Source organism: Populus trichocarpa, chromosome 3 (genome assembly GCF_000002775.5).
Source record: "Populus trichocarpa isolate Nisqually-1 chromosome 3, P.trichocarpa_v4.1, whole genome shotgun sequence".
NCBI lineage: Eukaryota > Viridiplantae > Streptophyta > Magnoliopsida > Malpighiales > Salicaceae > Populus > Populus trichocarpa.
In genome coordinates, this window is record NC_037287.2 from 5,233,765 (window position 1) to 5,261,501 (window position 27,737).

Sequence of the window (27,737 nt, forward strand, 5' to 3'; positions counted from 1 at the left end):
ATAAAGTTACGGGTGCTAAAATCATTTTCATGGAATTCAAAGAAGCTCAACCTCTAGCTAACGAGATGGTGTATATTTCAGGATTTGTTTCCAGAAATGGTCAATAGGGCAGAAGGCATTAAATTGGATTTTCCATATCCAAGTACTGAAATGCTCGTACTTCAAACTCTTCCAAGCTGGATTATAAACTATAATGTTCAAGATTGTGTTCTAAACCTCCAAAAAGGCTCAATATGTTACTAACCTGAAGAAAAGACTAATAAATTTTTTTAATGGAAAACCCTTCAACATTAGTTTATTGACAGCATGCTTAGGAAATTCCAGGCCCTAGACTCACAGGGAATAGGTAGCTAAATAAGGAAGGCTCATGATATTCCTGCCAAGGGGCTATATGATTCAAATACCCAATAGCTTATATAAGTTTAGGGCCTTAGTGGCTTTGTTAGAACTATTTTATTACTCAGGTTATTTGCTCCAAGTAATGGCCTATTATTTGGTTTTATTATTCTGCTTTGTAGATGGACATATAAGGAGTTGGGATTTAATGAAGAAACTATTTTATTGAATTTATTTTGTTTTGTGTATATAAAATGTCAAAATTTATTAGAATTTCAAGGAATTTCTTCTTTCTCTTTCACTAACTCATAGTTGGGAAAAACTCGGCTAGCTATGCTTTGATCCTTTCTTGCATATCATTAACATTGTGTTGTTTCATTTCATAGGGGGTTAACATTAGATTGGTTTGGGCTCCTAGTTGGTTTTCAATGCTTTCTTTCCTACTTGTAGCTTAGGTGTTCGTCAAAAGGCTTGAGAAAATGGTTTCTTCTCTCTCTCTCTCTCTCTCTGTTTTTTATCCTTTGCATTGCTTCTATTTTTGAGATGGCTTTCCACATGGTTGATGTTGAATGGTGCTTTGGTTTGTGGTCTGGGGCTTCCTATCCCACATTAATTTGGTTAGCTCTTTAACATCTTCCTCTTATTTTTTAAACATTCTTTACCATTTTAATGATAATGGTGGTTTTGACTATTTTTTTCACAAGTAGAAATATTGAATTTAGACGCTTCAATACGCACACTTTACTCGTAGTCTTTAATGGGAAATATTTTTTTCTCTTATAAACCAGCGGGGATTCAGTAAAGAAACATCATGAGAGTACCTATATGTGTAAGAAAGAATAAAAGCATGGAATAATTAATCAATTCGTCCATGTATCTTATGCTTTTATCGACTCTTTGTCGTTGCGAGTTTTTGCATTATGATGCGAGTCCGGGAGCCGATTGAAGTTTTGTGTGCTTGCTAATGTATTTTATATATGCTTATGATCTGTGTTATTTGACATAAAACCTTCATTTGTGCCTTTAGTTTTGAGAACTATATTGTTGGTAGTGGTTTGCTTGATTTCATTTGCCCTTTTCAAGTGAGATTAACTATAAAAGCTTTATCAAAAGCTTTTTTGGTTTTAAATTGTTGTGTGAAGATACTTATTGAGCTTAAACAAAATTGTGTGCTCTCTGTAATCAATTTTGATATGGAAAATTATTTTTCTTAAATAGATTAGAACACCTTAACCCTTTGATGTTCCACATACAAAGAAATTAATTGTTTCTTTAAAACTATTCATACCTTGTAATGGCCTGGGATTTATAGGAACCAGCAGATTTACTTGGCTTGTTTCAAGGAGATTTTCTAGGAAAATAACTTAGCTTCAATATTTGATGAATGGTCCATCTCGTTTAATAAATGGTGGTTAGTAGTTTTTTTATGGCAAGATTTATATCCGCTTGGGTATAGACTTTCACAGAGTTTGAATTTTGCAATACAAATAACTCCTTTTATCAGTTCTTCAATTTTACAAAGAGTAGTGACAAAAGAAGTGTAGGCTCCTCTCATTATGAAAGGAAAACTTGTTTCCATCATCTTTTTTCAAGACTCCTTTCATTATAAAAGCAATCATAAAGTTTACAAAAATGTTTGTTTATATTGTTTGATCGATAAGCTACGGATTAGTCATTGTTAAGTGAAGAAAAAAAAAGTTGTATCATATATATTAAATGATTGTCTGAGATCCTAGATTGATCGATTCAAGAGAGGATATAATATAATTTCAAATGTTGTTGAAAAAAAAATACACCAATCTTTTGCTTTTTTTTTTTTTTTATCAACATCCATATTTTTCATTTATGCCCTCTATTAACCAACATAGCTTGGGTGTCAATTTAAACATGATGTATTCAGCTTGATAAGGTCTGTGAAGGGCTTATATAATAGGTTAGTTACATGCTTCCACCCATTCTTTTCTTCATAAAATTCACAAACAATATATAATAGTGCATATCAAATGTAGAAAAATAGATTACTCCCTACCTAGTTCTTTCCCATTACTTGTTTTGTCAAGGGCCTCCTCCTCTTGATTCTGGTTTTTCTGATTTTATTATTCTGAAATGGTTGTTAAAAGATTGGAGTTTTGCTCAATGATTTGGTGAACAAAAACATTGGTCTCATTATTAGAATCTTTTACCTTTATTCATAATTAGTTTGATTGTGCATACTGCTCCTGTCATCTTTTGTTTTGTGTTCTCCGTAGAGTTTGCTCTCCACTCTCTTAATTAGGAGAAGATGTTTTGATCTCGGTAAATTCAACAATATCTCATTGAAATATAAGAATATGTGGGCTGAATAGTTTTTTCAATTTCCTCTATTTGCGCACCTTTATTTTTCTTCAAATTAAGCTCATTATGTTTCTGCAAAAAAAAGTTTAAGGATTAGTGGGTTGAGTTAGGTCTAATGGGATTGAAAGTAAAGATTGAGTTATTCAAGTCATGTCATTGTTTCATTAAGTTTTTTTGTTTTTTTAAAAAAATCATGCTACAAAGTCTTATAATTACAAGAACTTTCTTGCCTATGTTCTTATGGGATGTTATTGCCAATTAAAGATTATATATAACAATGAAATCATATGCAATAGACATAAAAAATTTTATTTTATCTTTAGTAATAAACCATAAACTTCCATACATTATTTCAAAAGTGTATTTGTTATTGAAATAGGCTTGAAAGTCATTGACAATATTTTTATTTTTGAATGATAGACAAAAACAAATGACAATTGATTGTTTCTTTTCAATAGAATATTCGTAAACATGAATAATTATATTACTAAGAAGTGTAGGGTTCTAATCACATGTTACAGTAGGATAAAAAAAAATCACATATCTATCTCATTTCAATAAATTTTCTTCTTCATGCGAGTCTTATTAATGTTGAACACAACTTCTTTTAGCAGTAAAAGAATTTTTAACATCTTAAGTGCGACAACCATGACTCAAGTATCAACATGTTATTAAAAGTGTTACTTGTAAAAGACTTCGTTCACTTTTAAGCCAAAAGTCATGTCTTATTATTAAGTATAAAGCTAAAAGGTAGGGAAAATATTTTTTCCCTACACCCATTGGTACAAACAATAGATTACAATAATAGTTCATAGTGTTTTTTTTTATAACTTTTTTTTCTTTGGTTATTTTTTTTTAATTTAGTCTTATATGATATATTTATGGGGATTTAGAGTTGATAATTTATTGTCTTCTATATAGTTATTGCAGTAATAAAAAAAATATTACAACATCAGCTTATTATTAGAAAATTTGCCTTTTATATGGTTATCGTAGTATCGAAAAAATATCTCAGCATCAAGTTGGTATCAGAAAAATATCTTAGCATCGCGGTATGATCTATTTTTAAAAAAATTTAGTTAAATAAAAAATGATTTTGAAAAAAACTAGGTTATTAAATTTTGTGGAGTCAATATGGTTTGCGAGTTTGACGAGGTAACCCTGGTTGCCCTAATTTACGGGTTTAGCTGAGTACCTTTTTTTTAATTAAACTTGATTATATAATTGTCTATTTTTCTTTTTATCATATAGTTAAGAAAATAGTTTTGAAAAAAAAAATGTTATTAAATTTTAGAAAGTCCATGGGCCTGTTGACGGGTATGACAAGTTAAAATTGTTTTTTAATTGATTTATTTATTTCATCATTTGATATTGAACTGATTGAGAATTGAGTTTCATAATTTGTTTCGTTTTGCTTTTTATGAGGTTATCATAGTCTTAAAAAAAAGTCTTGGTATTGGTTTGACGCTCGATTTTGTGATCGTCTATTTTTATTATCATATAGTTAAATAAACAATAGTTTAGAAGAAAAAAGTTATTAATCCCAATAAAGTATATTACCTGGTTTGCGGGTTTGATATGTTGACCCGGTTTACCCAATTCACGGGTTTACCTATCAAACCTGATATGTTTTTTTTAATTTCTGGTCCTTTAATTTTTCTAGCTGTTTTATTTATTTATTTCACTATTCTTCAATATTGGATTGATTGAGAAATAAAATTCATGATTTTTTTTTAAACTTTATATAGGGTTATCATGATCTCAAATAAATGTCTTTTTTAGGGTTAGTGCATGATTTTGAAAGCATCTAATGTTATCATAAAATTAAATAAAAATAATTTACAAAAACAACAAAGTTATTAAACCCATTGAAGTTCATGACTCAGGTCGCAGGGTGACCGGGGTCGATCCAATTTGTCATCGTCTCAATATATATAAAAAATTGTCATCTTAAAGTTTTTTTTAAAAGTTATGTCATGTTTTTATCGGTCATCCAAGTTGTCTTTGGACCCATTAAATTGAATAATTCACTTTGGATAATCTCTCACGCGGTTTAATTCGAAACTCGAGTTTGGTAAGGAGCTGGGTTGACATGTTTTAAGATCGAACTGTTTGATTGGATTTAATGATGTTGCCAAAAAGAATCTTTATATTCTTAACATTTTTTTAAGTTTAAAAATAAATATTCAAACCGCAGCGAAGCATGGGCGAATGTACTAGTTTCTTATTGTTTCACAAACCATCCACATTGCTATTTATTCAAGAATTCAACTAACTTTTCATTTATATTAGGGTTAATAATTGTGAGAGTCAATACATTATTTTTTGTCTTTATATTCATTCCACCTATTCCTACATGTTGAGTTGTTGATGGACTAATCTAGGCTTATTGACTTTTGAGCAGGCCTAGGCATGAACTTTTTATCTAATGACCAAGCCAAATTATATTTTCAAGTAGGGCTTAAGCTTAGTATTTTTTTAGTTTGGAAGCCCCATAATATAATAATAATTATTTTTTAAAATGTAAAAATATCTAAGTGCAGCTAAAAAAGAAACCCTAAGCATAATCACTTATCTCTTTTGTTATATCTTTTTCTATTGAATATCATGTTATTTAGACGTTATAAAGCTTCAATTGTACAAACCTTATGATTTTTAAAAGTTGTAAAAAAAAAACCAATTTCACAAAGAATATAGTTTTTACATCAGTATGAAAAAACATTATATGAGGTTCGATAAGTGTTTAAAGTTGTTGATAGGCTAATTAATGCATAAAAGATGCAAAAGCTTCAATTCCACAAACCTTATGTTTTTTGCACCGGTATGCAAAAAGGCATTATGAGACCTTAAAATGCCTAAAATTACTCAATAGGCTAGTGAAGGTACATAAGCTGTGAAAAGACAAATTCCATGAGGCATAGAAAGGTGCGTAAAGTTGTCCACTGGGCTAGTTAACATAAAAGTTGCAAAAACACCATTTTCACAAAAAAAAAATTATTTTTGTACTTGTATGCGAAAACATATCGGGAGGCCCTAATAAGTGTTTAAAGTTTCCCAGTAGGTTGGTTAATTGGTTAATGTATAAAATTTGTAGATGCTATAATTACGCAAATGTTATAACTTCCACACCAATATGCAATATATTATGTAAGCCCCAATAAGGGTGTTGTTGATAGGCTAATCAAGGCAGAAAAATTGCAAAAGGCCCGATTCTCCAAATCTTATGGTTTTCATATTGGTATGTTAAAGCTGGTCATGAAGCTTCGAAATGTGTCTAAAGTTAACTAGGAGGTTATTTAAGGTACTAAACTTGCCAAAGCACTAATTCCATAAACTTTATGGTTTTGCACCGGTATCTAAAGTCCTACATGAAGCCTTGAAAGGTTCCTAAAATAGTCTAGTAAGTTATTTAAGGTATAAAAGTTTTTAAAGTCCTAATTCCACAAACTATATGGTTTCATATCGGTATACCAAAACCTACAATAAAAGCTATAAAAGGTGCCTAAAATTGCCCGATAGACTAATTAAATGCTAAGTGATGGACTTTCCTCCCATTAGAATTATCCAACCACAACATATTTACCTTTATAAATACTTATTTATCAAGCCAAAGTTCAAAGCTATTTCCATTAAATCATTGGCAAAAATAAAAATCCCACCTCATCTTGCATTAGCCAAAAACATTATAAGCCCTATAAAGCTACTAGGGTAAAACCAAGGATCACTTCACCAGGTTTTAGACATAGAAACAATAGATTTATAATATTAAAACAAATGATTATACTGTCTTTTTTTTTATTTTACGCCTACCGGTAATCATACGCAAATCCCATAATTTTTAGACCCACTATAAATAAAAGGATGATATCTATGAGAATATTAGAACTACTCTGTTTGTAGTTAAAAATGGTTCTTCTTAATTGAGAAACCAAAGTTTAAATGCACAAATAACACAAAACTTACAAACTTCTTATGAACCACAAAAATGCACAATTATAAGTATTTTGTACACGTACACATTATTTATATGTAGATTTATGCATACAGCCAATATAAATCCTCTAAATTATATCAGTGTTTGGGATAGAATACAACAATAAGGATGTAAAAATAAATGATATCTTTTACATATAACCTTACAACATTATAGACATATTTCTTAAATGTTAAGAAAAGTAAAACAATGGCAAAGTTAGGAAATATCAACACTTTTCAAATATGTATTTTTCTTAAGATTCATATAAAGTAATACAAACTTTTTAATTCAATCAAATAAGTCATTAATGAACTTGATTATGGTGAGTAACTATATAATATGCTTCATCTGCTTCAATTGTCTTTCCATATAAGCAAACCTAAAATCGAATCAAAATTATTCTATAAAAAAGGAAAGGGAAGCGATAATAGAAATTGAATAAAAAGCAACCATTGTTTCATTGCTTTCTATAATGAACTCCTAGCATTCCATTACTTATAGTATTCATTCACTTTTCAAAGCTCTTGTTGTCACATGTGTGCGGCGTCGCTGCAATCGTCTTTCCGGGTCAAGATTTTCATGGTGATGGGTAGAAAGAATAAGGAATTCTTGTTTCTTATCAAAAAAGGGATTGAAGTCGCTACCTAATATTTTAATCACTAGAAAACCCTAACTAGTCTTAGAGTCTAGATAAGGGGACTGGTTGTGTATAGGGAGGACGTGTCACCCTAGTACACTTTACCTAAGGTAAGTTACATTGTTTGTTTGTCTGATATAAGGTATTATTGTGTTTTATAATCATTAGTCTGTCTAAGGTTTTAGACAAGTTCTTATCGGTAAGGAGGTCCTTATCTTATCAGGTTATAACCTAACCATTATAATGTCAAAACATATTTTTTGTATTTTTCTTTTAATAACGGGAATACATCTTGCATATAACTCCATAATCCTTAATATTCGAACAATCAAAATAATTTTTTTGGTAATTTTAAAATATAGGCCAAGTTCTCAAGGATTTCATAAATTGATTACTAAATCAAAACATTCATGCAAATATATCAACAAAACTATTTTACTTGAATTTTTGTATTTAAAGATGCTAAATCAAGCATTGTGTTTTATTATTATTATTATTATTTATACAAATATGATTTTATTTTTGAGAAGCTTGGTTATATGCATATAGATAAAAACACATTTTTTTGTATTTTTCTTTAAATAAGCAAATTTTGATTGTAATTTTCTAAAATTTTTGAAGAAAAGCAAGTATATTTAATATCGGGTCAATATTTTACAATATAAGTCTACCGCCCAAATATTAAATAAAATGGTTGGAAAATACGCAAGGCACCCAAAAATAATTTTAAAATGGTCATTGAATTTTTTCCAGGGTCTTTTAGAAATTATTTAGGGTATGTTTGGCAAAAGCACAAAAAATAAGAAAATAAACATTGCGGGAAAATAATAGGGTATATTTGCCAAACACGCTGTTAACTAAAAATCAGAGGCTAAAAAAATATCTTAATGTCGTGTTTGGCAAACACGCCTTAAGAACAAAAAGAAATGCATTTTTCCTTTGGTAAAAACCAAATTCACCAAACATTGCCTTATTAAAAAGATGGATTGGGTCTCTTAGCCTAAAGACCCAAGCCCATAAACAAGGTCCAGAAACACTGAAGGTCAAACAAGTTTTTTTTCTTGAATTTGATGAAAAACACAAAGAACGACAAGAAATAAACCCAAAAAACACAAATTCAATTTCAGACTAGATTGCGCAAAATTAAAGGCACAAAATCACACACAAACATCATTCAAACAAGATTTCGGGGCTAGATCATCAAAATAATTCAACAAAAGCCATAATTATTTGATTTTATCCAAAAAATGAAAAGACGGAAACAAATATCAAAAGCCATAAAAAACAATTTTTTAAGCAATAAAAACTTCGGATTAAAAATCAATAAGTATGCACACACATGTAAGAACCAACAATCGACTAAAATGATATCCATATCAAAGACCTAAGGCAAAGTTCATGGCAAGAACATCAACCCAGAAAAGTTTGTAAACCTAGAAATCCAACAACAAAACTTAAACCTAGAAAAAATATAATATAACCCAGAATAACAACTAAACCTTGCAAACAAAGTTTAAGCATTCTTAATACAACCCGCTTGAATCATCAAAACAAATAAGAAACAAAATCAATAGGAAAAACAATAATCAAGGTCAAGTAAAACAGTGAACAAAAATAACATTTTCTTAGATAAAAAACATTTTTCTAGTGGATAAATTCAATATCTTGATGCTTAAACAATATACACACAACTTTAACAAACACATCAGATTATCTTAAAACAACTTAAACCATAGCAACTTCAAAACTTAAACACATTTCCGTAACTTCAAAAATGGTCATCTTAACATCAAAGTAAGTAAAACATTACTATATACTAACATTTAACACTTAAATGAACAAACTTAATCATTCAACCAAACTTCAAACAAAACACACACACACACACACACACACACACACACACTAAATCATGCAATAACTAACCACCCCTAACTAGTCTGGATTCTACATCTCTCTCTATTTAGTACATTAATCCTCTAGTTTCTCTCTTAAATCAATTATAGGATTCCCTTTTCAACTCTTAAGGCATTTCCTTTTTTTTCTGCCTTTTCTTTTCCAATACCCCTTTTTTCTTAAAGAGTAACTACTCTCTTATATCCAAATCCAAAACCAGTCATTGCAAAACCAAGATGGTTTTGCACAAAAATAGGTGACTTAGGGAAGATTCATGTCCATCCTTTCCTAACCTTCCTAGAAAAATAGGTTTTGGTTTATTTTGTCGTATTGTGGGTTCAATTTGATAAAAAGAAGGCAACCATGGAGTTAGTCATTCAAGGGAGTTTTTCTTCTTTAGTCATAGTTGACTGAGTGTGCTACTTTGACGAGGTCATCATGAAAATTAAGAGATAATCATACCTTTGGTCCACCTGAACCATGTAGTGGGGATACATATGTAACCTTAAAAACAAACCACACTCGATTTGGAGGTCCAGAACTCCATATTCATTGCTTGGAAGATTGACCCCTGATCAACTTCAATCTGTCAATGCAGAGTGGCTAATAAGGGACAAGATGTTGTTTGATTCGTTGAAAAAAATAAGATGTAAATGTTTGATGGGAGTGTAAATCCCGAGAAAAAAAAAAAGAAAAAAGGGCTGGATTAAATTAAAGGAAATAAACTAAACTAAAAAGAAGTGGGGGCAAAACGAATACACTTAAAGAAAATGAGGCCTAAATGCAAATAAGAATAATTATAGAGCATAAGTACTCCTCTTCTCACGAAAAACAGATCTGCAGATAACATAAAGAAAGAAAAGAGGGAGTTTTTATATTCATTTTCACAAATCAAGAGAGAAACACCAAAATTTCAAAAACCCATCCAAGATTAAGGGTTATAAGTAGAATAAACACTGGTGGGAAAGGGATTAACAAGAGAAATTGAACAAAAAGAGAAGAGGGGAGGGCCGGCTGTCATTAGAAAGAAAAGGAGGGATCGAAACCTTGATTTGTACCGGGTAATGTATTCTAAACCTGCTCTTATGAGTCATTTCAAGTCGATTATGAATTGATGTCTAGATGTTAATTTATAGATTTGAGTTCTTAGACTTGAATTGAGGAAAAAGTATAAGTTGCTAAATTAAAGAACTTCATTTGTTGTATGTAAATGGAAAGATTGACGAATCTGGACAGTTTCATCTCTTGACTTTCAGAGAGATTTCGGGTAGGAGGATGAAGGAATTAGGATCAGGTTCCTCATAGAAATTGTAGGTTTGGATGTTGGCTAACTAATGAAATTGGTCTTGCTCAATTTGGAGTTATAGAACTCCAACTATGGGTCACCAACCGAGACTGGGTCATGACAGACCCTATGGGGTAGTAGGTCTGGTTCGTTGATGAGAAATTTTGACTGTCTTAGAGGTAGAACCGGGTTCTCCTTCCTTTAGAGAACTTGTAGCCTCATGTCTTAGCTTTCCAACAAGACTAATCTCCCTTGAATCGAAGTTCTATAATTCTAGATATAGTTAAAAATCTGAGGACATGTCGGAGAGTAACAGTTCAATATCTAGACAGTAATAGTTAAAAAATGAGACAGTAACAGTTCAATATCTAGACAATAACAGTTCAAAAACGAGATAGTAACAGTTCAAAAAAAAAACAAGACAGTAAGTCAGTAACAGTTCAATGTCTAGACAGTGACAGTTCGGGATTTAAACAGCAACGATTAAAATATATATATAAAATGAATGATAACTGTGGTTGGATAAAGAATGACAATATTAATAGGTGAAATGAGAAAAACGTAAAATGACTGAAAGAAAGACTTATTGGTTGTTGATATGGTTATAATAAAACATATCCTTAGGTGAGGAAAATTTATGAGATAAACCTGTGAATTGCAGGAGGGACCACAGGCGTGGTGCAGCAGTAGCAGGGGAGCACGAGTAGAGCTTCTATTGCAGGTAGGTGAATCGCACCTGTACTTCCTAGTTAATTCCATGAATTATTATGTTAACAATGTGAAATGTGAATTACTAAATGTATGTGTATTCAAGGTGAAAAATTGTTGTGTGAATTGCCAAATGATAAAATTATCACTGACAAAAGAAATATGAGAAGTGCGATTTGAGGCGTAAACTAGCATACATTTAGTGTATGTTAGGATCCGGGGTAAGGGGATCACCATGTATGGACTAGCATATATTTAGTGTATGTTAGGATCCCGGGTAAGGGGATCACCATGTATTGGTTAGCATACATTTAGTGTATGTTAGGATCTCGGGTAAGGGGATCACCTTACATCGATTCCTATGGGGTTATGATGATGATACTAGTGAAATTGGTATCAGTAATGTGATAAGCAAGAATAATCATGGTCGATCTCATAAAGTCTGGAAGGAAGGTCGAAAGTGATAGAGGAAACAGTTATTAATAGTTGAATAAGGAAGAGATTCTAATAAAAACTAGAAAGGAGAAGCGAATGAACTATGAATGCATTTTACCTTGTTGAAATTGTTAGATATTTGTGTTGTTATATTTATTGTTATATGCACCTTTCAATAATTTGTATTTTGTTTCAGGATCATCGCATGCACGACAGGAGTAGATCCTAGCTTATGTTCCCTTCTTGTAATCTAGGTTCTAGAGAGTATACCCCAGTATTTTGTAAACATGAAGATGTTTGTATAACTTTATTTGTATAATTAATGTTTAACCTTAATTGAATGAATTTAACCATGTAGTTCATATAATCATATTTCATGTCTATGTATTTATATTTATTTATTTTTATCCATCCATAATGATATTTTGTTATATAATGCATATCATAAATATTGTGGTTGATAGGTGTGAGTATAAGTGTGGAATTGAAACCCAGGATGATTGGGTCGGGAATTAAGTTATGAGATGTGAGCTATTAGAAGTGTAAACAGATTCCATGTCAATAACTTGGGACCTTCCGGTATAGAGGGGACTCCGTCGAAATTTCGGTAGATTTTAATACGAAGACCATGAATATATATATATATATATACAAAAAAAATTAATTACTCTGTTTTTCGATTGACATGAGATTGTCGTTTTATCCTGAAATGGGGGATGTTACAAAGAGTGACTCATCCTTGTAATTATATATATATATACAAAAAAAATTAATTACTCTGTTTTTCGATTGATATGAGATTGCCGTTTTATCCTGAAATGAGAGATGTTACAAAGAGTGACTCATCCTTGTAGATGATATGTTTCTCAGTTTATTGGTGGATGTTAGAGCCCCTGGGGTGGTCAGAGATGCCATATTCATTTACATAAAGGTTGTATCCTGATCAGCCCCTCGGTTGAAAGAGGTGAAACACAGTGACTGAATGATGTATCATTCATTTTCTTCATTTAATTTTAAGTAACACATCATCCAATAAAACCCTAAAAATTAGGAATTTTAAATAGGAATTTGAAGTAGTTTTGATTTGGTCGTTTTACTTCTAATTTAAGCTCAAACATCATTGATTGAGACAAGACTAGCTAATTTTATACGATTGGGATCCTTTAAGTCTAGCATCTTTAACAAAGTAGCTCTTGGTTTTCAGTTTGTTCAATTTAATCCCCAATTAAGTCTTAAATTTTGATTTTTGTTATCTAGTCCTTGAAAAAGTTCGGTATAGCTCCCAATGTTGCTTGCTTTTTCTAGAACGGTCCTTGATCTTGAATTTTTCCAATTTGGTCCTTAATTAACCTTTAAACTTGAAATTTTTTATAATTGAACCCCTAATTACACCAATTTAGCATTTCAAAGTTTTAGTTGTGTCCTTAATCTTCCAATGTTTGCAAATTGATTTGAATTAAGCCTTCAAACTTACTTTTTTTTTTAAATTAGGTCATTGATTGAATCATTAAAACCATTGAAAATTTAATGAAGTCTTTGAACTTAATTAATTCTTTCAATTTTGAGCCTGACTTTTAGGTTTAATTTTGCTTCAATTAAATCCTTAATTAAGTCAATGAAACCTATTAGAAATTTAATTAAGAATTTAAACTTAATTATTTCTTCTAATTTTAGTTAAATCAAATTTCAATCTTAAACTTTATTTTACTTACATTTTTCTCCGCTTCTTGTTAAAAACCTTAATCTAGCTATTCTTCTAACATCTTAATTTATTGTAGTTTAAAAACTTATCTTCTCATGTCTTGAAAATATTTAATAATTTTAATTTTTTGATTTTTTTGAATTTTTGAATAAAATATATTTTTTATTAAACAATTTTCAAGATGCAACTAAAATGGGGTTATGACACTTGTTTCAATAATATTTACAAATTTAAGAAGTATAAATTGATTACTTTAAAAAGGAAAAATAGAGAGTTCTAATCTATAAAAAACGTAATTAAAAATAGAAAATAACGTAATATACCATGGACAACGACAATCAAAGAGAAGCACGAAATCTGTCCCTAAGAACTTGAAACAGCAAGGAAAAAAAAGAAAGCTCAAACATATTAACAATTAATTATTCTCAACAAATTGGCCTGTAATCTTCAACAAATCCTCTCTTCTCTGCATTTATTCCAGACAATAACATATAAACAACAACTAAACAAAAGGAATCAAATCCCACAACAGAAGAAACAGAGGAAAATCTGGAAAAATAATCTACAACCCATCAAGAACTAAAACTACACATAAATGCTCGCAATCAAACCCAATAAACAAAATAAAAACCATAAAAGAATATACATTTTTAGGTTTTCTCATATTCTCTAATCCATCTTAGAAGCATCTCCGCCAGCATCACAATCTTCATCATCACTGAAGCGAGAGCAAGGCACTCTCCTTGCATCCTTTTCATCTCCCATGTTACCTCTTTCGATTCTTTACCACTTAAGGTAGATTAGAGTTTAGCCTTTTTCTGAAATGGGAATTCAAGGTTTTCTTGTAGAGGAGTGGGTTCAAGGTAAGCAAGGATGAGATCTAGGCTCTGCGACATTAATGGTGGATTGGAGTGTTCTTACATGCCATGGGAATGAAGGATGGTACCAAAGAAAAAGGGTGAAGGAGGGCAAAAGAGAAGATATACAGAGATGAAAAAAGAGAGATTAAATTGCCAAAGCTTAATTAGAAGCATGCAAAATTCTCCAGTTGCTGTATATATAAAGGCATCAAACCTAGCATTGTTGAACACCAAGCTCAAAGAAGAATAGAAGAAATAAAAATAAAACAATATTGAAAGAAAAACAAAAAAAAATATCAGTTAAGAAAAACATACCAAATATCCAGTCAAAAGAAAGATATTTAGAGGTGAAAAAAGCGAGAGTGAATGACATCAAGTAAAAAAACAAAAAAAAAACCTAAATCAATAACTCCAAGGAGACTAACTTAACCTTTCATGAAGAGATGATTGGTGTTAACTTCCCCCAGTCACTGTACCTGTAAGAAAAAAAAGAAAGAGAGATTTGGAAACTAGCAACAAAAAATCTGGCCCAAGCTTCCGTTTGTTTTCTATAGAAAAAACAAAAGGTGATATGAAAGATGCATATGAAAGGTCAGAGAGAGAGAGAGAGAGAGAGAGAGAGATGTGGGCATCAAATTAGCCATGTCCCTCAAAACAGAAAAGACTAGGTCAAGATGGAAATACCCAGAAGTGACTGAATTCTCCGATATTTACAGCAGATAATACTATATTATTAGTTCGAGCTTCACTCCAAGTAAAATAAAGTAAAAAAAATGAAATTTGAATGTTTTAAAAAATATCAAAACATTATTAATGTTTTTTTTTTAAAAAAAATTAAACTATATTTGATATATTTCAGGCTAACTTAACAAGTTTAAAGAAAATATAGATGGTTGGTAAAAATATAATTTGACTAAAAAATTTCAAATGACATGTTTTTATAAAAAAATATTGAAACAACAATATTATGGATCAATTCGGGTCAACCTAGGTTAATCTAGCAAATTCACGACCCTATTTCTGAAACCATGATAAACTTACAAAAAACAACTCAAACAAATTATAAAGTTTGATTTCTAATCAACCTAATGTTGAAGAATGATATTGAAAAAATTAAAAAAATAACCCAAGTCAATCAGGGTTAACCAATCAAACTCGCTATTCGGATTATGAGAATGAGATAACCCTATAGAAAGCAAATTGAAACAAATTATAGAACTCAATTTCCAATAAATCCAATGTTGAAGCAATAAATTGAAATAAAAACATTCAATATAAAAAAGATACAAAAAATAACTCAAGTCGACCCGTGTTAATGTGCAAACCAGGTCATCAGACCGGGATAACCTCATAAAAAACAACCTAAAAAAATAACCCTAGTTAACTTACCAAACTCGAGGTTTCGGTCATGAGATAGCCCAATATAAAGCAACTTAAAATAAATTAAGAAGCGTAATTCTTAATTAACCTAACATTGAATTTTTTTTTTAAAAAAATAACTAAAAAACATTACTTGAGTTAATTCAGGTTAACCCGTCAAACTCGTGACTCAGGCCATGAAACCGAGATAACCTAATAAAAAAAATGTAATTCTCAATCAATAAAATATAGAATGATAAAATTATGAAAAAAAAGAGAGTCAATTAAGCTAAACGTGCTTCCCGAGTCATAAAATTAGGATAACCCTATAAAAAATAATTCAAAACAAATTATAAATTTAATTCTTAACAAATCAAATATCAAAGCAAAAATAAAAAAAAATCTATTAAAATAAATAATAATACTATTTTGTGAGGTTACACATAATCTGCACTGTACGTGATCTCTTTTAGTATTTTGTTAATTAATTAGTGCTTTCTAATGTCAATAAAGAAAAAAGAAAAAGAAAAAAAGAAGCTCGACTCGTGAATAGAGAATGTGGGATAAAACAAAGGCATGAAAATTAAGCAAAAATCTCGACAATGGCATCTCTGCAATAAATGGACAGTGCAGTATACACTGGAAATCCATTCTGTTTTAGTTTATTTGTTAATCGATAAGGAGAAGAATATGGTAAAAAAAGTAATAAAATAGTAGAAAGTCACTAGTTAGTGATTAGAAATGAATTAAGGGTATTTATGAATATATTTGGGATATGTTTAAACCTATAATTATATTTAATTTAATTTTTAATATTTTATAAATTATAAATATGACTCATTCAGATTTTTTTATTTGAATAAGTAGGATATATCAAATTCGGCTGAGATTTTTGTGAATATTATAGATATTCACGAATTAAGTTTATATTACTAATTTTTAATTAAAACTAAGATTTGATCTCAATATATTAGCTCAAAACTTGTTATAAGTTATAATAAATAATTTAAGTTTAATACATTAATTGAATCAATAGATTAAAACAAAAAAATTAATTGCAGGAGAGAAAAAATATATAACAACAAATATAGACCAGTAGAGTCAAATTAACCAAGTTTTAAAAATCCTACTCATCATCCAACTTATAATATTAGTTTCCTAGACTTTTTTACTAATTATTATTTTCAAAATGTTTTTTTTTAAATATATTGAAATAATATTTTTTAATTTTTTAAAATTTATTTACAATACTAATATATCAAAATGATCTAAAAACATAAAAAAAAAATTATTTACAAAATTAAAAAAAATTTAAACATAGCTTGATCACAAAAGCAACCACTAATATAATATTATCTAACTTTAACTTTGATATTTTTTTTTGAACACCAGTAGATAATTCATAGTTATCTCACCCCGCCTTACTTGACGGGTCAACTCGGAACTCGGGTGATCCACGACCTTGATCAGGTCTGTTTTATTGAAAATTGGGGCATGCAATTAGCCCAGAAAAAACTGATCGACTTGCCGGTTCAACCCGAAACCCAAGTGATCTAGCAAAACCTGATAGAGACCCGTTTTTTTAATCAAATGTGTTTTTTCTACTAGCAGAGACCCCTTTTTTTCATATTTTTCAGTTGGTTACTAACCCATTTCAGAGTTCACCATATAAATACTAGAATAATGTTTTATTTTTTCAATATGGAATTTGAAATCCTTTAGTATATATACTTTATGTTCACAAGAAAAAAATTATGTTTTTTTTAATGTGGGAGAAAAAACCTTTTTGATTTAAATACTTCAACTTAAAAGAATAAGATAATATCTTTTCAACGTGGATAAAAAAATATTTTGAAATAATTTTTTAAACTTCATTATTTACTCACAACATGTATAGTCTATATTCACATGTATTACTTCTTAATTTTTTCATATAAAATATTAAAATTCCAAATATTTTTTTAATTTTTTCAGGTTGACTCGAGACAATTCAGGTCAACTCGTGTAATCCGGAACCCGCCTCTTGACCGGGTGAACCCAAGCCGGGTTTGATAACCATGAGATAATTAGCGAAAAGTGAAAGAAGACGGTGGTTCAAAACTTCAAAGGTATATAAACAACCGAAAACAAGCTAGTAGAGCGTAGTACCTTTTTATTATTAATTTTTATTGTTTTAGGTTTTCGGTAGGCGTTTTCGCTGGGATACAATAGAGGGGGGAGGGCTTAAGTCGAAAGGGCGTTCCCACCACGCGTAGCGTAGCTTCTCCTTGTCTTCTTCGGATCCACCCTCTCTTCAACTGGTAATAATTTTAATCTATTTCTGTTTTCTTCTCCTTCGTAAATAGTCATTAGATCGCTTATCATCTCCTTCTTCTTCCTAGTTTGCGTGTAGTATCAACTTAAATAAAAAAAAAAGAGAAGAGGGAGAGATGGCAGATCGATTGACGCGTATAGCCATAGTAACCTCTGATAGATGCAAGCCTAAGAAGTGCCGTCAAGAGTGCAAGAAGAGCTGCCCCGTTGTTAAAACTGGTATTTTTCCTTTTTTTCTTTGTTTAATTCTTCTTGTTGTCTTCTTTAATTAATTGATTCACAATTTGTTCTTATTTTAAATTTCATTCTCCTCATTATTCACCTCGATTTGGCGAATCTGTTTTATTTAGCCCATGATTGCAGCTTACAAAGCTTTCTTATTTTCAATTTGGAGCATTAGGTTTTGTTTGAGAGCAAATAATAATAATAATAATAATAATAATTACTACTACCACTACTACTACCACTACTACTACTACTGTTGCTGTTGCTGTTGCTGTTGCTGTGGAATTATGATTAAGTATAAATAAGTAATGCTCTAATTACATATTACAAATCGTAGGGAAACTGTGTATAGAGGTGACTCCTATTTCGAAGATAGCTTTTATTTCGGAGGAGTTGTGCATTGGATGTGGTATCTGTGTCAAGGCAAGCTTATACTGTTCTCTTTTGGAATTCAATAATTACTGTTGTTGTTTTTGATATTTTATCGGATGTGGTATCTATGCTTAGCTTGCTTATTAGGGGATTATTTATCTTCTGATGCAGAAATGCCCATTTGAAGCAATTCAGATCATTAACTTGCCTAAGGATTTGGATAAAGACACCACCCATCGTTATGGCCCCAATACCTTTAAGTTGCACAGGTTGGCTGGCTGCCTTTTTCACCTGCTTAATAAAATGCTTTTCTAGTGAAAAAAAAAATAAAAAAAAATGATGCATTTGCAGGCTACCAGTTCCGAGGCCTGGGCAAGTTCTTGGCTTGGTTGGAACAAACGGCATTGGCAAGTCCACTGCTCTCAAAGTTCTAGCTGGAAAACTGAAACCTAATTTGGGTCGTTTCAATGTAATAAGCAGCCCATTTTGTATCCTTGTTCTTATTTCTACCCTATGACGATGCATTTGTGTTAGTTACTTTTTTTATTTTTCTTTGCAGAACCCTCCTGATTGGCAGGAAATTCTGACTTACTTTCGAGGATCTGAGCTTCAGAATTACTTTACCCGTATCCTAGAGGATAATTTGAAGGTAACCTTTCTGTTTGGGCACTGCTCAACTGCACTTAAAACTCTGTATTACTGCTAGATATATTACTCCCTGTTGTGAAATAATAATGTCTGTGTCCCACACTAAAGTAGGAGCCATGGTACTGTTTTCTTTGACCTATCTTGTCTGTGGACCACTTTTTCCTGAATGCTTGTATTAAGTCTGATGATATCATTCAGATAACTGTGCTGTTAGGATTCATTCACTAAGGTGCTGTATAGACCTGTAAGATGGGATTGTCATAGATTCATGTGGTGGCGGTTGCTTTTTACTTGGAAATGTATTAAAATAATATTATTTTTTTATTTCTTAAAAATTATTTTTGATATCAGCACATCAAAACGATTGGAAAATACAAAAAAAAAAAAAAAAATTTGAAGCAAAGAAAAAAAAAAATATTTAAATTTTTTCAAAATTGCTTTTGAAACGCAAAAACAATCACGCATTTAATGTGATAGCTTGAATCACAATTTGATTTGTATGCAATATGTCATGTAAGCTTGCGCATGCCATAATTTATTCTTTACCATGCAATCACTTCCCTTTGGGAATAACCAACCCTCATATTTGAAAAAATGTTTTATGGAAACAATCATGAAATGATGTTTTCTTAAAGAATGTATTTGACAGGTTATGATGTAAAATCAACATGAAAAATCATGTTCAGGTTTATACTTGTGTTTTCACATCCTGATTGTTTTTGTCATGCCTCTTCTTTGATATACTTGCCTTTAGTTTACTTTTTGTGTCTTCCTACTAAAATCATTCTTGTTTCATACCTAGGCCATCATAAAGCCTCAATATGTTGACCACATTCCAAGAGCAGTTCAAGGCAATGTCGGGCAAGTGCTTGACCAAAAAGATGAGAGCCACAGGAAGGCAGAACTTTGTCGTGATCTTGATCTGAACCAGGTTATAGATCGTAATGTGGGGGATTTATCAGGTGGAGAGCTCCAAAGATTTGCTATTGCTGTTGTTGCAATACAGAATGCAGAGATATATATGTTTGATGAACCTTCAAGTTATCTTGATGTCAAGCAGAGGCTTAAAGCTGCCCAAGTTATCCGATCTTTGCTCAGGGCCAACAGGTTTGACTCCATTCTTTTCTTGTTGTTAGCTTTGCTTTGCACTTTGTACTGAGGATTTAGGTTATTAAGACTGTGCTTTCACTTCAGCTATGTTATTGTGGTGGAGCATGATCTTAGTGTCCTGGACTATTTATCTGACTTCATTTGCTGCTTGTACGGGAAACCGGGTGCGTATGGAGTAGTAACCCTTCCCTTTTCTGTGAGAGAAGGTATCAATATATTTTTGTCTGGGTTTGTTCCTACGGAAAACCTACGATTCCGGGATGAATCTTTAACCTTCAAGGTATTTTAAATCCTCTACACATTTACTTCCCTTCATTGTATTATTATTTGTCATTAATTGTTTTTTTGTTGCTTTTCCCAGGTTGCTGAGACCCCACAGGATAATGCTGAGGAGATTCAAACATATGCACGATACAAATACCCAACCATGAGTAAAACTCAGGGCAATTTCAAGCTTAGTGTCGTTGAGGGTGAATTTACTGACTCTCAGATTGTAGTAATGCTTGGTGAGAATGGGACAGGGAAGACAACATTTATCCGCATGCTGGTATTCTCTCCGCTCATCAATCTCCCTTTCTCTATCTACAACATGATCTTCTGCGTGTTTAATAAATTATTTTGTTGGCAAAACATGCAGGCTGGTTTGCTGAAACCTGATACTATAGAAGATTCTGAATCTGAGATACCTGAGTTCAATGTTTCTTACAAACCCCAGAAGATAAGCCCCAAGTTTCAACACAGTGTCAGACAGTTACTGCATTCAAAGATACGTGATTCGTATATGCATCCTCAGTTTGTTTCAGATGTCATGAAACCACTTCTTATTGAGCAACTGATGGATCAAGAAGTTGTAAATCTATCTGGTGGAGAGTTGCAAAGAGTTGCATTATGTCTATGCCTTGGAAAGGTAAAGAAATTTTATCAGGTCTACTTATCATTTATATCCGTGAATGAAGATAAGACTTTTGGATTTGTTTTGTTTATGCTTTAATTCGTGATGCTGTTCTCTTAAAGTATCCTTTTGTTTTTTAACCCCTCTGTTTCATGTGTTGAGCAGTCCTGTGACATGATAGAGTTTTTACATGTAGTGCACAAGTTTGTTAAATAGTGGTTTTATAGATTCTGATTTTTGAGAGGTTAATGTGTTCAAAATTTATGTCAGTCAAAATGCCTTGACAATACGTTGATGATTAATGATGTGTTTATTGCTTTCTTCCTCTGTTTTACCTTACTATATCAGGCAATTTAGTCCCTTCAGTTGGACATCTTGGATTGAATGGCTTGCTATTCAGCATTCTTCAAGATTGCATTTTAATATATTTAAGGTTGCTAAATATGGTCTGGTGTGTGGTTTTCTTGATGTAGCCAGCAGACATTTATTTGATAGATGAACCAAGTGCGTATCTTGATTCTGAGCAGCGTATTGTTGCTTCAAAAGTCATCAAGAGGTTTATCCTACATGCAAAGAAGACTGCATTTGTGGTGGAGCATGATTTTATAATGGCAACATACCTGGCTGATAGAGTTATTGTGTACGAGGGACAGCCTTCTGTGGATTGTACAGCAAATTCTCCTCAGTCATTGTTGACTGGGATGAATCTCTTCTTGTCTGTAAGTCCAGTATTCTCATCCCTATTCTTCATGCATTAAGGAGACAAAAGGTAAAGAAAGATGAAAACATTAATGAAGAGACCAAGTCATTGTAGATTCAGTTATAAATCCATAATGATCCATTTATGATGTCCCCTAGTGTGGTGCCTGTTTCTATTCTTACCAGTTATGATTGAGATGAAATCAAACCAAGCTTACCTGAACAGTTCACAGTTGCTTGAGTAATCTGTATTGTCCTATATTTGACACATCTATATTCTTTTAGGCATGCTTTCATCTCTCTCCCATTCACTTCTCTTACTCTGATGCAGCATCTGGATATCACATTTAGACGAGACCCCACTAATTTCCGGCCAAGAATCAACAAATTGGACTCGACCAAGGACAGGGAGCAGAAAACTGCCGGGTCATATTATTACCTGGATGATTGATGTAACAATTGACACAGGTCAAATTTCTTGTATTCTATGTTGCAGCAAGTGTAGATACTCGACTCTTTTTTGGCCTGCCTAGGTATTGACTGGTTTTTTAATTTTATTTGCTGTAGGCATCGCACGGATTAATTTATAATCCTGGTCAAGGTGGCACCGATTTGATTAAATTTTCTATCCCAGTCAAGTCAATGTGCTATGCTGACAAATGACTGGATTTCCTCTGCCTGCTAAGAGGCCATGGTTTCTCTTTTCGCCTAAATGAGTCTGGTAGCTGCTCATGATGATGCTTTATGATATTTTCTCCTGTGTCGAGTTTTTTGTTCGCCAGTTTTTGTTTTTATGACATTAGGTGAGTGAATCATAATGATAACCGAATCCTTTTTGGGCATTTGCTGCTTCAAGTTGTATTTTGAATAGAATTACTATTAATCAGAAGAAATAACAAAAAAAAAGGGGCAAACACTGAGCTAATAGAGGTCCTTGCCTGTGTTTTGTATCTTGGCTTTGGTATTCTAGCAGGATAATTAATCCTCCGAGATTTTTTAGCCCTTTTTCACTGAATTTTATATATAATTGTATTTTTAAGTCTTGATTTTATAGAAGTTTAAATAATTTATATTTTTTTATTAATAAAAACTTTTTTTTAAAATCTATTTTGTAAATAATCTGGGTTAACTTGTTAGCTAATTCATGACTTCTTCATTGTATATAGGTAAAAATCCGTGGTCTTCATTTTGATTAAATCTCATACATATTGAGAGTACAAACAAAAAATAGGTTTGAGCTATTTTTATTCAAAAAAAAAATAATAGTTTTTATGTGGTAATTTCTTAATCTTGGTCCTAGGTGATTCCCTCTAGTTAGTTATATTATCTTAGATTCTTCCCTGCACTAAGAAAAAGTCATGATATTAGCTTAAAATATCTTGGTGAGTTTATTGATTAGGTTTATTCATATTCTAAGGCAGATCCTAAGCCACGAAGGATAGGCTTATTACATAGTCTAATCATAGGCTTATTACATAGTCTAAAAAGATCTATGATTTGCCTAGGTAGTCTACTGACTACTTTCATGAATGCAATATAAGAGTTACAAAGAATGGTTGGAGCATAATATGACTGTCATTACCAAGTAAATGCTTAGTTTATAGTTGGATATTTTACGAATCTGAACTCCGACTAAAAGTCATGAGGTAGATCGTTACTCCTCACCTAACCTCGAATTGGTTTATTCTCAAAATTAAAATGCATGAAGGCATTAATTCATACCCGATGTGTTTATGCATGAGCAGTATGTAAAACAAATGCATGCGATACAGGCCAATAAAAATAAACAGGCAAACAATCAAATATATAAAGTTTAGTCCAACAAGACAAGTCCTTAGTGGAGTCATTGTCTTGTCGTGGTGTGCACAACATCGAATGGTGGAGCCGCCTCCTAGATTGAAGGGTGTTTTGGGTTTAATCATATAGTTATGATTTGAGGGAGTCACCACTTAGTATTATGGTCACTAGAAAATCTATGGTCTGCGAGAGTTTAGGTAAGAGATCTAGTTGTGCAGGGGAAAGATGCATCACCCCCAGTGCACCATACCTAAGATAAACTACATTGTTGATTGATTGTTATTCTTAACTGCGTTTCTATTCGTTGGTCTCATCTAACGTTCAAGGCAATCTCTCTTCATGAGGAAGATTCTAACTTATCGGGTTAAATCCTAACCTTTCTAAAACCTAATTTTTAGCATCATATTTATTTTTTATTTTGTATACATGAGGTTATATGTAACATCCCTTTATACGGAATAAAACACCAATCATATATCAAATGGAAAACAGGGTATTTTTTTTTTTTTATAGTTTTCATATAAAAATCTACCGAAATATAACTTGTTATCGACATATAATATGTTTACACTTCTAATATCTCACATTTCATAACTCAATCATGACCCAATTGTCATGGGTCTCAATCCTACAAACATCATCATCATCATCATCATCACAACCATAATATTTATAACATATATTGAACAACAATTATCATTGTAGAGGAATAAATGAGATATACATGCATACATGGAACATGATTGTATGAATTACATAGTTAAGTTCATCTATTCAAGTTTAAATAGTAATTATACAAATTAAGTTATATAAATGTTTTAATATTACAAAATACAAGGTTATACTCCCTATAACTAGATAACAAAAAGTGAGCAAAAGCTAGGATCTACTCCTATCGTACATGCGATGGTCCTGAAAGAAAATACACATTATTGAAAACATGAATATCATAATAAGTATAGTAACATAAATATCCAACAATTAAAAAAAAAACATGTATTCATATTCTATTTACTTCTCCCCTTTTGTTTTTCATTGAGACTTTCTCATTCAACTACTAAAACTGTTTCACTTTTCATTTTTAACTTCTATTCAAAATTTCATAAAATCAACCACAACTATTTCTGCCTAACACATTACCGATACCAATTACACCGGTATCATCATCACCCTGTAGGCATCAATGCATGACGATCCCCTTACCCAGGACCTTAACATACACTAATTGTATGTTAGTCGATCATGGTGATCCCCTTACCCGAGATCCTAACATACACTAAATATATGCTAGTCGATGCCCTATAGGCATTGATACATGGTGATCCCCTTACTCGGGATCCTAATATACACTAAATGTATGCTAGTCCACGCGCCATAAACATCGTTACATGGTAATTCTCTTACCCGAGATCCTAACATACACTAAATGTATGCTAGTTCATGCCATATATCACACTTCTCATATTTTCTATGTCAGCGATAATTTCATTGCTTGGTAATTCACACTAAAGATCATTCACCTTGAACACAAATACATTTGGAATACTATCCGAAATAACAACATAATGATGCAAACTTTCATTCTTTCATATGATACCCAACATTTGCTAATTCACATTTTACATCAATAACATATTAAATCATGAAATTTAATTAGAAAGCATAGGTGAGGATCACCTACCTGCAGTAGAAACTCTTTTCGTGCTCCCCTGTTGCTGCTACTACACCATGCCTATGGTCCCTCCTGTAATCACATGTATATCTCATAAATTATCCTCATTTAAGGATACATTTCATAATAACCATATTAATAGCCAATATAGGTTTTTTTTTTCAATTATTCCTTTCTTTATATTTTACTTTTTTTTTCTCATTTCACTCATTAATATTGTCATTCTTTGTTCGACCATAGTTATCATTACAAGTTTCCATTTTTAATATGACTCATTTCTTTTGGAAGGTAAGATGTAATATCACATGTTTCCTGAGGGAAAGGATCCAATTTTCACCCTTAACGCGTCTAGATAGTCGTTTTAGCGACTTTCCGAATCTGCCAGCAGAGGTCGCATATCGACCTCTCCTCAAATTTCTAACTATATCTAAAGCTCTAGGACTTCGTTTCAAGCGAGATTGGTCTCGTTGGAAATTTAAGACATGAGGACTTGGCTACAAGTCCTCTAAAGGAAGGAGAACTCAGTTCTTCCCCCAAGACACTCGAAATTACTCATCAACGAATAGACCTATTACCCTATAGGGTTTTTCATGACCCAATCTCGGTTGGTGATTCATAACTGGAGTTATATAGCTCCAAATTGAGTAAGACCAATTTCTTTAGTTAGTCAACATCCAAAACTACAATTCCTATGAAGGAACCCGATCCTAATTCCCTCATCCTCCTACTCGAATTCTCTCTGAAAGGCAGGAGATGAATCTGTCCAGATTCGTCAACCTTTCCACAACATCCATAATTCAACTTTCCCTCTTTTATCTCAACCCCTAGCCATATAACATACTATATAAGAGTGTCAAAAATATATTTTAAAAGCTGATTTACTCTATTTATTTCAATCTTCCCTCTAGACATCAAAATATAACATTTTTACCGATTTTACTAACTTTCCGAACAATATGCTTCTAAACACAATCCTTGCTATTTCAACATGTATTTTTTTTCTCATTTTGGCACAATTAAACACACGTCATCAAGCTAAATATGTCAAATTAAACATCCTCCCCCTTTGATACATAACTGGCCGGAAGCATGGCCTTAAGGAACCAAGAGTTCCCTAATTCATTTCATGCTAATTTCATTTAATTTACACACGCATTCACATAAAAAACAACATTTTATAATAAATTCAATAAGAAAAACTATAATTTCCCCCTTTCCCTCTTTACTCTTCATATGGCAGGCCACCCCTAACTCAAATACCCATGCATTTTCTTTGATGAATCATCATGATTTCATGCCCCCAGTCACATACAACACATGAATTAACTTAATTTTAACAATTAATATATTTCCCCAATTCAAGTCTAAGAACCCTAATTTAAAATTCAACATTAAAGCATCAATTCGTAATCGAATTCGAAACAACTTATAGAACCTTGTTTAGAACTCCTTACCTGGTAAGAATCAAGGTCTCGATCCTCAACTAGTCAAAAATTTTTGCCTCCCCTTTTTCTAATGACAGCCGACCCTCCCTCCTCTCTCTACCTTCAAAATTTCTTGTTAATCCCATGCTTACAAGTATTTATTCTACCTATAAACCCTTAATTTTGGATGGGTTATTGAGATTTTTGATGTTTCTCTCTTGATTTGGCAAGAACAACATCAAAACTCCCTCCCTCTTTTTTTTTACGTTGTTGGCTTTAATGGGCAAGGGATGGGTATTTATACCCCATAATTTCTCTTATTTGTACTTAGACTCCATTTCCTTTGAGTCTATTATTTTTTCCCCCACATCTTTTTTTCTTATAATTAAGCTATACCTCTTTTCATTTCTTATAATTCCACCCATCAACTTTTTAGTTTAGTTTATTTTTTTTAATTTAATTCAACCCTCAGTATTTCCAGGTTAAATTTATAATATCTCAAAATATTTCATTCGAAAATTTATATCCAAAAGTTTTTGAATTCCTGTTTTATTTAAATTTGTACATGAATTTCTTCACTTTTTTTTTCATTTATTTAGTTTGTAATTTAAGTAAACATTTATTTCCCGGGATTTACACTATACTTTATAGTGTAATTTTATACTACAAAATATTAAAGTCTATAGTTAAATCCTAACACTTTGAATACTAATTAAACAAATTAATTGTTATGAGATTTTTGATATTTTTGCCAAACCCTAATAAATAATCATAAACTGGTTACAATATCCATTCTATATTTTTAAAACATGATAAAAATATGATTGTTTTTTTAATTAAATATGCATGAAAAACCTTTAGGATTTGACCATATGCAATAAAAATATTTGGTTAATTAATTGTTTTTTATCTTTCCCCCTTTTTCCCCATCTATTTAATGCAAAATAAAAAAAGTAATAAAAAGAAAATGCAACACACATGCATTCTTTTTTGTACTATAGTTTTTACTCACATACCCCACAATTGATACTCCAGGCCTTCGATTTAAGTAACATGA

General features: G+C 31.6%; 1 protein-coding gene across 1 annotated transcript; it reads left to right on the forward strand.

The window, feature by feature from the left end:
• The first annotated feature begins 17,660 nt into the window (after positions 1 to 17,660).
• LOC7475669 (ABC transporter E family member 2) lies at positions 17,661 to 22,737 on the forward strand. Its single transcript, XM_024597900.2, has 13 exons — positions 17,661 to 17,828; positions 17,910 to 18,060; positions 18,404 to 18,489; positions 18,610 to 18,707; positions 18,790 to 18,907; positions 18,998 to 19,087; positions 19,889 to 20,193; positions 20,281 to 20,476; positions 20,558 to 20,743; positions 20,834 to 21,103; positions 21,562 to 21,807; positions 22,119 to 22,255; positions 22,355 to 22,737. The coding sequence occupies exons 2-12, from the start codon at positions 17,958 to 17,960 to the stop codon at positions 22,236 to 22,238; spliced, it is 1,818 nt and encodes a 605-aa protein (XP_024453668.1). The 5' UTR covers positions 17,661 to 17,828; positions 17,910 to 17,957; the 3' UTR covers positions 22,239 to 22,255; positions 22,355 to 22,737.
• Positions 22,738 to 27,737: the final 5,000 nt, after the last annotated feature.

Excerpts from the sequence above, each read along its gene's own strand:
- LOC7475669 (XM_024597900.2), top strand. The coding sequence starts at position 17,958 with ATGGCAGATCGATTGACGCGTATAGCCATAGTAACCTCTGATAGATGC. Across the intron at positions 18,490-18,609 it reads GATGTGGTATCTGTGTCAAG|AAATGCCCATTTGAAGCAAT; the intron begins GCAAGCTTATAC and ends CTTCTGATGCAG. Across the intron at positions 19,088-19,888 it reads TCCTAGAGGATAATTTGAAG|GCCATCATAAAGCCTCAATA; the intron begins GTAACCTTTCTG and ends TTTCATACCTAG.